The sequence below is a fragment of the Trichechus manatus genome, unplaced genomic scaffold (genome assembly GCF_000243295.1).
Source record: "Trichechus manatus latirostris isolate Lorelei unplaced genomic scaffold, TriManLat1.0 scaffold00152, whole genome shotgun sequence".
NCBI classification, from domain to species: domain Eukaryota; kingdom Metazoa; phylum Chordata; class Mammalia; order Sirenia; family Trichechidae; genus Trichechus; species Trichechus manatus.
Genome location: NW_004444088.1, coordinates 3,221,271 through 3,232,609, shown reverse-complemented (window position 1 = coordinate 3,232,609; position 11,339 = coordinate 3,221,271). Strand labels below are relative to the sequence as shown.

General features: G+C 39.2%; 1 protein-coding gene across 1 annotated transcript; it reads right to left on the bottom strand.

The window, feature by feature from the left end:
- Positions 1-2,295: 2,295 nt before the first annotated feature.
- LOC101341018 (myelin P2 protein) lies at positions 2,296-6,144 on the bottom strand. The gene is made up of 4 exons (XM_004385998.1): positions 6,022-6,144; positions 3,664-3,836; positions 3,359-3,460; positions 2,296-2,346 (listed from the first exon to the last, which is right to left on the bottom strand). The coding sequence occupies exons 1-4, from the start codon at positions 6,092-6,094 to the stop codon at positions 2,296-2,298; spliced, it is 399 nt and encodes a 132-aa protein (XP_004386055.1). The 5' UTR covers positions 6,095-6,144.
- Between the last annotated feature and the right edge of the window lie 5,195 nt (positions 6,145-11,339).

The following is an 11,339-nucleotide window of genomic DNA, read 5'->3' as shown; positions in this document are numbered from 1 at the left end:
CTCGACTATCCATCTACCCAGCTAGCTAGCTATCATCTATCATCAGTATAGATTCATAGATTCCTATCACCCCTCCCAGTGGTTTATAATTTATGACTCTTCGCAACCATTTTACTGCTCAAATTGTCCCAGGTTTTGCCAGTTGGAACCCCTTCAAGTTGACTTCCATATTTTGATGGTATGCGCCTGCTATTATTTTTTGAACACGTCTTTATTTTCAAGCATAGTAAGATATAACAGGCTCATCTTGTACCTACCTTGCCCTTGTATTGGGATCAGACATTTCTCCAAGAAATCATGGTTCCTTTTTGGTGAGGAATGTCTAATACAGCAAGCTCTGGTGCTTAGCATGCTCATTCCTATTGGGGTATCTTTGCTTCAAGGCCTTTTTTGGCAGATAGTGTGAGGAAATATATGCATGTATGCACACATATGCATATAAATAAACAAATACATATGTATACATATATACACACACGCATACACACTTACATATATACATGCAGATGTGCATGTGCCGTGGTACACGTATATACACATACGTATACAAGGTTTAGAAATCATGAGTTTACATCGATTCCAATCCATTTCTACATGGTCTTTTCTTGCCTTCCTCATTCCATATTTGTACGTTTAATCTTCTCTAGTGAGAACTCTGGCTTCCAACAACATTTCCTCGTTTGCTCAGTCATATCATATTTGCATAATTACTCAGCCACAGTAGTCCTCCACTCCTGCGTGTCAGAAAATCAGCTGGTCCCAGTAACTTCATGCCTAGTTATTTATCCAAAAGAAAGAAAATCATATGTCCACTGTCATGGATTGAGTTGCGTCCCCCAAAAATATCTGTCAGCTTGGCTGGGTCACGATTCCCAGTGTTGTGTAATTGTGTTATCTGATGTGATTTCCTTATGTGTTGTAAACTCTATCACTGTGATGAGAATATACGTGATCTCCTTATGTGTTGTAAATTCTATCACTGTGATGAGGTTATACTGATGAGGTTGACAAGATTAGATAGTGTCTTAAGGCAATCTCTTTTGAGATATAAAAGAGAGAAGCAAGCAGAGACACATAGGAACCTAATACCACCAAGAAAGCAGAGCCGGGAGCAGAGCGCGTCCTTTGGACCTGAGGTTCCTGAGCAGAGAAGCTCCCAGACCAAAAGAAGACTGATGCATCACAAGGACCTTCCTCCAGAGCCGACAGAGAGAGAAAGCTTTTTCTTGGAGCTGAGGCCCTCAATTTGGACTTGTAGCTTACTGAACTGTGAGAAAATAAACTTTTCTTTGTTAAATCCATCCACTTGTGGTATTTCTGTTGGAGCAGCACTAGATGACTAAGACATCCACAAAAAGCCTTGTACAGCTTTATTCATAGTAAAAAAACAAAAAAACAAAAAACAAAAAACTGGAAACAGCACAATTGTCTTAACAGGAGAATAGATAAATCAACTGTGATATAGTCATACAATATCACACTCGACAGCAATAAAAGGAACAAGCTAGTGCTTCATGCAACAATATAGGTGAATCTTGCAAACATTATGCTGAGTTTAATAAGGCACACAGAAAAAAGTACAGAACGTATGATCCCATTTATATGAAATTCAAGAATAGGCAAAACTAATCTATGATGATAAACACTAAATCACGAGTGGCTTTTGGTGAGGGTTAGGTTGGGGAAGGACTTGGTTAGAAAGGGGCATGAGGGAACTTTCTGGGATTAAGGAAATGTTCTGTATCTTGATCAAGATCTGAGTTGCATGGATGCATGCATTTGTCAAAATAGAGCAAACTCTACCCTTAATATCTGTGCTTTTCTCTGTCTATAATTCACACCTCAATTTTTAAAAATTGTCTGCAGTAGAGTCTGCTTCTAGCTCCTCCTACTAGATTGCCCTACCTCTGATCCTTTTCCTACATTACTCTCCCGAACCCTGAAGGCATTCGAGTTTGCTATCCCTGATCAATTCTAGTACCAACCCTCCTGTTAACATCATTTCAAATATACGACTTACAACATAGATTAGAATTTCTCAGATAATTTAATGACATAATCAACTGTTTAGGTCTGGCCACTATACATGCGCTATTATAGTAAAGATATGCATCCAAATTGAAAATATTTAACCAATGCTGAACATTAGATTAATTCTCAGTTTAGGCCTTTTCTTATCTGACACATTAAGACAAAAGCAAAAACAATCTGCAATACAGTCAGGCTTTGCCAGTGGAAGCAGGTGATTTCCAGCGTCAAATGATCAAATACCATTTCAATGAGGAGATGATTTTCTCAGACCTTCTCATAGACTCTGGTGCAGACTATACCCTTAATTATACATTCCTTAAAAAAAGAGAGAGATTAACTAAGTATCTAAAACTCAAACCAGGGACTAGCAAATTCATAATAAAAGTAGAAAATTAAAACAAACCCATAAAATTGAATGTATAAAGAAATAAAATATCAGTATGACAATCTCCTGTAATTCAGATTTATAACTATTGAAATAGGAGAAACAATTTTGAAAGTTGATCTGTGTTACTGCAAAGGAATAAAAACAAAAATGTCAAGTTTTTTATGCATCATTTTGCATGCATTTAATAAACCTACTAAAACTAGTTTTCAAAACCTTCTGCAAAGTTGCACTGCCTGGAAGACATTTAAAAAACACTGATGGTTCTTCCCCCAGCAACCTCCTGTTTGCTTGCACCCAGAGATGTGGATTCAGTTGGTCTCTGGTGGGATCCCAGTATTGGTTTTTTTTTTGTAAAGCTCCCCAGATAAATCAATTGTGCAGCTAGGGTTAAGAACTATGGTACTAAAGGAGGAGACATTGGAAGCATTGCCTAACTCTGTTTATATCTGATGCGTGTCAACTAGTAGGCACGGAACTTTCCCTTTAAAAAAATGCTAAGATGTAACTTCTGTGATCCTTCTTTAACTGCTGGCTAAAGGAGGCCTTTGATGAGCTCAGGTTGCATTGTCCAGTTACTATGGATTCTTGAAAGCAGAAGGCTTAAAGATCTGCAAATAGTCTACCATTTAGCCTTTTGGGATTAGTTTTGCTTTTATAATTCAGAGTTTCTCTTCTGTTTGTGAATCAAAATTAGTGAAATTTATCCATGCTTTCTTTAATTTTATTACTTGATTTAGTACTTTATTATTTCTAAAATCTGAGCCAAAACTTATAGGAAGATGAGAGTCTTTATGGTTGAAATATCACCCAATCTGACTTTATTCTTAGTCGTTTTTATCCACTTCTATTCCAAAGAAAAACGAATATTTTGTAAATAATGTAACCAATGTCTCTACTTAAATAACATTCTTCTGTATTCACGAGTAAAAATACTCTTACCACTACCATTTTCCCGTCCACCAACTTTCTCTTTATTGTTGTCTCTTCGCCATCCCATTTCTGTACTTGATTCAGTGAGCCTCTCTGCAAGGTTACAATGCTCTGTAAAGACATGTCCACATAATTAGCTTGCCTGGAGTCTAGTTGAGAAAAGAAGCAAATCATTGACTATTGAATCATTTTCATAAGAGTTGTCCTATGTGACACGTTAATTCTAAAACAGAGTCTACCTTTTGGAACACTAGCAGGCATAATCCTCTCTGAAGCAGTAGACTGAGCAAACTGAAGAGGACTTTACAGCTTACCTTTGTTTTCCTGTTATCAGCTGTGGTTTCTTCAAATTCCTGACCTAGCTTGAAGGAGATCTCTGTATTTTTAAAGGTACTTTCCGTTCTTATAGTTATAATATCCCCTTTCTTGCTGATGATCACTCTGGGTTTGGCCAAATTTCCCAGTTTTCTGGTGGCTAAGCCCACACCTAAAAAATCAAGATAGAGTTAGAATTGTGTTGACCGAGAGAGCATCCCGGGAGAGAACATGAGTGTCCGCATTCTTCGCTCAGCTGTGCCTCGGGTGTGGAGATGACAGGCTGTATGGCGTCCTATTGAGGATCTCCCGCCATGTCTCACCAGCTCATGAAAATGCATATCCATGGACTGAAATATTTTAGGCTTTGTTGTAATGCCTGAAGATTTTAAACACTGTTCAGCCTAACTAGTACAAGTTGTACATTTTTTCCATATCTGGTCCCACTTACAATTGAAAATCACTAATTATACTTTTGTATAGATCATTTTTGACATTTTAGATGGTAAAAACAAATACTATATGTATACACACACACACACACACACACACATATATATATATATAATAGGTGTGTGTTAAAAAATGAGACCATGACATATACACACACAGTTCTATGATATTTTTCCCCTTGGTAATATATTATGGATATAGAGAAGAGCTCTCCCACCATCCGATAGAATCTCACTTTTTCTTTTTTTTTTTATGACTTCTAAGTCTAGCTGGTAGGATAAAACTTTCCATCTTGCTTCAAGATATATACAGTTACAAATGATCGTAGATAAATAAAATGATTTTTAAAAAGTCTGCATTTGAAAAGTAAAACAAAATTAAACTCTTATGTTTTGTTACTATTATTACACAAGCCTATAGAAATGCATGGAAAAGGCAAAATGTCAAGTGAGAAAAATACACAAAACAAAACCTAGTTTCTGAAGGCTCCTCTTATGGAAACCCTGGTGGTGCAGTGGTTAAGAACTACATCTTCGAACCAAAAGGTCGGCAGTTGGAATCCACCGGGCGCTCCTTGGAAATCATATGGGGCAGTTCTACTCTGTCCTGTAGGGTCTCTATGAGTCAGAATCGACTCAGTGGCAATGGGTTTTAAGGCTCCTGTTGGAAGTCCCAATGCTTAGATTTACTTCCTCCTTTTAAAAATATATACATGCTAAAAAAAGACTTGAAGGGTTACAGCTCATAGAAATTATGACTCATGTGTTCTTTCTTCTAATTCTGATTAACCTTTTGTTATTTCTTATGATATAGGACAGAAGTTCTCCAATTAAATCAGAATCTCTGGATTAGAGCCTGCGAATCTGCACTCACCAAGTTTTCGTGTGCACTCCAAAATTTGGACACAACTGAATTAGGAAATCTCTCACTGAGACTGTCTTATATTTTGCTTCTTCCTCAGCTGCAAAACAAAGTCCATAAATCCAATCAACCTCACAGTATGGCTCTATCCCCAAAAGTTTTCATAGCTTTCCAGGCAACAAAGACATGATTTTGCTCATTTTTTCTAAAAATAGAACCTCTTCCATAAGCTTTCTGAACAGGTAAGTAAAACTACAGGCACTTTGACAAGCATGGCGACCCAAGGTCACTGGCATCACTCTCTACTGCATTTATACAGCTCTGAAAATTCCCAAAGGCTCTTGACATCTGTTGTGTTCATATGTGTGCAGCCTTCTCTAGAAATAGTATAAAATAAAATTGATGTAACTAGTGACTGAGTCTTCAACTGTACCCACTACTCTAACTCCCTTTCTCTCAGTAACTCCCTTAGGCTACGAACATCCTACTTTAGGAAGCATCTTTTCTTTCCCAAACTTTCTATATCTCCATGAGTATGTAATAATGGACAACCTAGAAGTAGAGAGAGGAGACTAAATTTTAGTTACGCTAAACATCACAATTTAAGCTTGGGATTTCCTACTATCATCAGTATCTTGAACTGCTTGTTTTACGAGCACGTAAGTTACTATAAAACTAGCTATTAGAAAAGCCTAGGATGGGCTGCCTAAGCTTCCAGAATTTCTGTCCTCCTGGTCTGAAACCAGAGCCCGATTGATATGGAGCTGCAGTTGAAATCAGTGGGGATCCCATGCACTTAAGCAGCTCTTATTTAGGTTAAAATCTAGTAAAACTGCCACCAACAAAATGCAAATAAATTATTTGAATGGCCCAACACAATGTTAATCCCAGAAGAGGATGGTACTTCAGCCGTGCAAACTTCCCCAGACTCCTGGAAAAGGAGTTAGAAGGAAATAATCATGTAAACTTTCTCAAAAAGAATTTTCTAAAAAAGAAAAAAAAATGGATCTTCTCAACCAAAATTACAAAGAACAATTTCTTACCCAGAGCCTTCATGTAATCATCAAAGTTCTCACTGGAGACAAGTTTCCAGGTGCCCAGGAATCTTTTGCACATCTTGGTGGGTGAGTGTTCACCACAGTTCTAGGCCGGATTCGGGAGAATCAACTGAGATGCCCAGGCTCCTTAGAAGATTCTTTTCAAAGATGCCCAGAGCATGTGACTATCACAGATACCCAATGGGGAAAGGCAGTGTCAGGACTGGGCAAAGAATTGTTCTTCAATCTTCAGCTGCCCATTCATTAGGACAAAAGATAACCCCACATAATGCCTCCTTCTGTCTTTTTCATAAAAATTATAAAAATGAATGAGACAACTATTTGAACCTACAAAAAGTATTTGGTTGACTTTACATTTATAAGAAGCGCCCCGGTTCATAATGCTTTGGAAAAGACCCCATGAATTAAACCTTATACCAAGCGAAGTTGTATCAGTTTCAGTAAATGTATGTACATACGTGTGTGTTTCGGCATCTTGGTACTCTCAATCCTGAGTTGGAACAATTAAGAATTCTTATTAAAATGGAAGAAAGAGAGGAAAAATGTCCATGAGTATTGTGATAAAATCCTCAAGTATGGTGTGGGAGAGAAATGCCAGGGAGCAGTGTGAGGAAGTATTCATAGGTAAGGAAGGCTTGGCATAGTTCACATAACCAGGCAGGCAGAGTAGGCAGACAATGAGGTCGGTCTACTGCAGTAGAGGACAGAAATTCCATTCATGTCACAGGACAAGGAGGAGCGCTATGACATGCTCTCTGACCACAGCACAGATTTTCATCTTAAAAAAAATCTTAAGTCTTAACTAAACAACTTTTAGTTAATCTAACAACTTTGAGTTACTTAAGTCATTTTAGATAAATCTAATGTTTTTCAAAGTGAAAGGATTATCTACAAAAGACAATACTAGCGTATACTGGGAGCTCACAATGTGCCAGGCACTGTGCTGAGTGCTTCATACACACTGTCTCATCTAATCTGCACAGTAAATTCAAGAGTTGGGTGCTATTGTTACGTCAGTTCTACCAGTGAGAAAACTGGGGCTCAGGGAGTTTACATCATTTGCCCACGATCCCAAAGCCTGAAGGGGGAGAAACACAATTTGCACCTGGCATTGAGCCCCAGAACCCAGACTCTGAACCCTTCTCTGCATTGCTCCCACTCCACCATGTGTACACAGAGGCCCCAGGCAAGGAGGAGGCGATCCTGGCATCACCATGACTGGAGAAAGACACTCATTCTCTGCTCACAAATCACAAAAGGAGAAAATCAAGAGATGAAGCCACCAGGCTGTTAGGGTGGACAAGAGTCCCATACTTGACCAGGGGCCTAGCAGGCTTTCCACATTAGCATTAATACTAGCTATGAGACAACTGACATTCCCAGGTTTTTACAATTAGTACACAGGTTGGTGATCTTCACAACAATGAAAATATCTCATGATCAATTTGCTCGTAACAAGTAGAATCACTGGCTTCAAGGTCTCAGGTAGCCAGTGTCGGGCTGTGCTGTAGCTATTGTAATTATGTGGTTAGGGTACAAGCCAGGTCAAAATGCAACATTATATACAGGGGGCCAAATCTCATCTTACATTACTAGTGCGTGAATAACTCAAAGTGAGCATGAAATAGTAAGCAGAAAAATTCCTGCGCTAACCAGCTAACCCACTCCTAGCCCCAAGAGAATGTAACTGGAGGGGTACATTGTACTGGGATAGAGAAAACAGTTATAAAAAAAAAAGCGTTTTGGTCAATGAATGGGTTATTTTCTTCTCTAAAACACTTTATAAAAATGAATGATGACTTTGGTGAGGGGTAAGACAGTACACAATACTGGGGAAGCCAGCACAGCTTGTCCAAGCAAGGTCATGGAAGCTCAATGGACGCATTCAAACTCCCTGAGGGAATGAATTACTGGGCTGAGGGCTGTGGGGACCATTGTCTCGGGAACATCTAGCTTAATTGGCATAACATAGTTTACAAAGAAAATGTTCTACATTCTACTTTGGGGAGTAGCATCTAGAGTCTAAAAATTTGTGAGAGGCCATCTAAGATACTCCGCTGGTCCCACCTCATCTGGAGGAAGGGAGAATGAAGAAAACCAAAGACACAAGGGGAAGATTATTCCAAGGACTAATGGACCACAACTACCACAGCATCCACCAGACTGAGTCTAGTACCCGGCTACCACCACCGACTGCTCTGACAAGGATCAAAACAGAGGGTCCCGGGCAGAGCTGGAGAAAAATGTAGAACAAAATTCTAACTCACAAAAAAAGACCAGATTTACTGGCCTGACAGAGACTGGAGAAACCCCAAGAGTATGGCCCCCAGACACCCTTTTAGCTCAGTAATGAAGTCACTCCTGAGGTTCACCCTTCAGCCAACGATTAGACAGGCCCATAAAACAAAACGACACTAAATGGTCACACCAGCCCAGGGACAAGGATTAGAAGGCAGGAGGGGACAGGAAAGCTGGTAATAGGGAACACAAGGTCGAGAAGGGAGAGTGTTGACGTGTCATGGGGTTGGTAACCAATGTCACAAAACAATATGTATACTGATTGTTTAATGAGAAGCTAGTTTGTTCCGTAAACCTCCATCTAAAGTACAATAAAAAAATTGTGTAAAATTAAATTAAAATTAAAATGAATGATGGTATCACTTGTGCCTTCAAAAAAAATTTTGTCAGCCCTACTTTATTGTTGTTGTTAGTGCTCTCAAGTTGGTTCCGACTCATAGTGACCCTATGGACAATAGAACCAAACACTTCCCAGTCCTGCACCGTCCTCACAACCATTGTTATGCTTGAGCCCATTGTTGCAGCCACTGTGTCAATCCATCTGATTGAAGGGCTTTCTCTTTTTCGCTGACCCTCTACTTACCAAGCATGATGTTCTTCTCCAGGGACTGATCCCTCTTAATAACATGTCCAAAGTATGTGAGACAAAGTCTCACCATCCTTACTTCTAAGGAGCATTCTGGCTATACTTCTTCCAAGATGGGTTTGTTCGTTCTTCTGGCAGTCTATGGTATATTCAATATTCTTTGCCAACACCATAATTCAAAAGCATCAGTACTTCTTTAGGCTTCATTATTCATTGTCCAGCTTTCAAATGCCTATGATGCGATTGAAAACACCTTGGCTTGGGTCAGGTACACCTCAGTTCTTAAAGTGACATCTTTGCTTTTCAACACTTTAAAGAGATATTTTGCAGTAGATTTTCTCATTGCAATACATCATTTGATTTCTTGACTGCTGCTTCCATGGGTGTTGATTGTGGATCCAAGTAAAATGAAATCTTGACAACTTCAGTCTTTTCTCCATTTATCATGATGTTGCTTATTGGTCCAGTTGTGAGGATTTTGGTTTTCTCTATGTTGAAGTGTAATCCATACTGAAGGCTGTAGTCTTTGATCTTCATCATTAAGTGTTTCAAGTCCTCTTCACTTTCAGCAAGCACGGTTGTGTCAGCTGCATAACGCAGGTTGTTAATGAGTCTTTGTCCAATCCTGATGCCCCATTCTTCTTCGTATAGTCCAGCTTCTCAAATTATTTGCTCAGCATACAGATTGAATAAGTGTGGTGAAAGGATACAACCCTGAGACACAACTTTCCTGACTTTAAACTACCCATTACCCCCTTGTTCTGTTCGAACGACTGTCTTTTGGTCTAAGAACAGGTTCCTCATAAGCACAATTAAGTGTTCTGGAATTCTCATTCTTCACAATGTTATCCATAATTTGTTATGATCCACACAGTCGAATGCCTTTGTATAGTCAATAAAACACAGGTAAACATCTTTCTGGTATGCTCTGCTTTCAGTTATGATCCATCTGACATCAGCAATGATACACGTTGTTCCACCTCCTCTTCTGAATCTGGCTTGAATTTCTGGCAGTTCCCTGTCAGTGTACTGCTGCAATGATCTTTTGAATGATCTTCAGCAAATTTTACTTGTGTGTGATATTAATGATATCGTTTCATAATTTCCACATTCTGTTGGATCATTTTTCTTTGGAATGGATACAAATATGGATATCTTTCAGTTGGTTGGCTGAATTTTATTAGGAAATATGTTATTCAGTTTTAGGTTTTCTATCTAAATCTATGAGGACTCTTAAGTGCTCCCACTAGAGCTGAGCACTTGGATTTAGAGGGACTAATACAGGAAAGTTGTATGAATTTTTATCAGTCCTTATATTGAAACCCACAGCTGCTAAGTCGATTCTGACTCATAGCGGCCCTATAGGACAGAGTAGAACTGCCCCATAGGCTTTCCAAGGAGTAGCTGGTGGATTCTTACTGCCGACCTTTTGGTTAGCAGTCGAGCCCTTAACTGCGCCACCAGGGATCCATATAAATAGCAGTGGGGTTTAAAACAAAAACATTGATCTGTATATTGCCAAGGCAGGAAGTGTATGATCTGGAAGCAATTTTAGAAAAAGAAAAGAATCTTCTACTTTTAGCATATCAGCAACTGTATGTGACTTCCTAGAAATGAGTAGATGAGTTTGGATCAAGGCAAGATTCTGATAATATGGGTCAAAGGCACAGATCAAAGTAATAAGTGCAGAAGATCCAGACTGAACCAGCGCTGAGACATTCAGTCACACCTAGGTAAGAATGTCTTCCATGTTGTAGTGGTAAAAGATTGATAATGAACACCAGAACCACATTGTGATTTTGTCATTGTTGTTGTGCGCTGTGGAGTGGATTCAGACTCATGGCGACCCTATATTTAGACTTGAACTGACTATAAAATGGATCTAGTGTCTCTACAGCATGGGTTTAATTCTTCTCCTCTCACCAATTTATTGCTCATATAAAATCTCACAGTAACAGGGAGTCACTTGAATCATGCACTGAAAAGAACATCCTGAGGTCCAAGCAAAACAGACAAGGAATGCATACTGTCTTCAAGCTACATCCAATTGTATACAGTCAGCCTTCTGTATCCGAAGGTTCTGCATCCATGGATTCAACCAACCACAGACCGAAAATATTCGGAAAAAAAAAAAGTTCCAAAAAGTAAAACTTGCATTTGTCGTGCGCATTGAGCACTATGCTGAATCCAAGTGAATGAAGTGACGGGTAGGCATACCCTGCTGTAGCCTCCCGCCATTTCACAGTCCTCAGTCTCTTTCCAGCACTCATTATTTGAGCATTGTTTGACTCATTCGCTACTTCTGTTATGTGCACCTTTTGTTTTTGTGAAACAGTGTCTCCTAAAAAGCAATGAAGTGGTCAAAGCAATCCCTCAAAGGCTAAGTGTGAGGGGGTTGAGGTGAGTGAGAGGAAGGAGT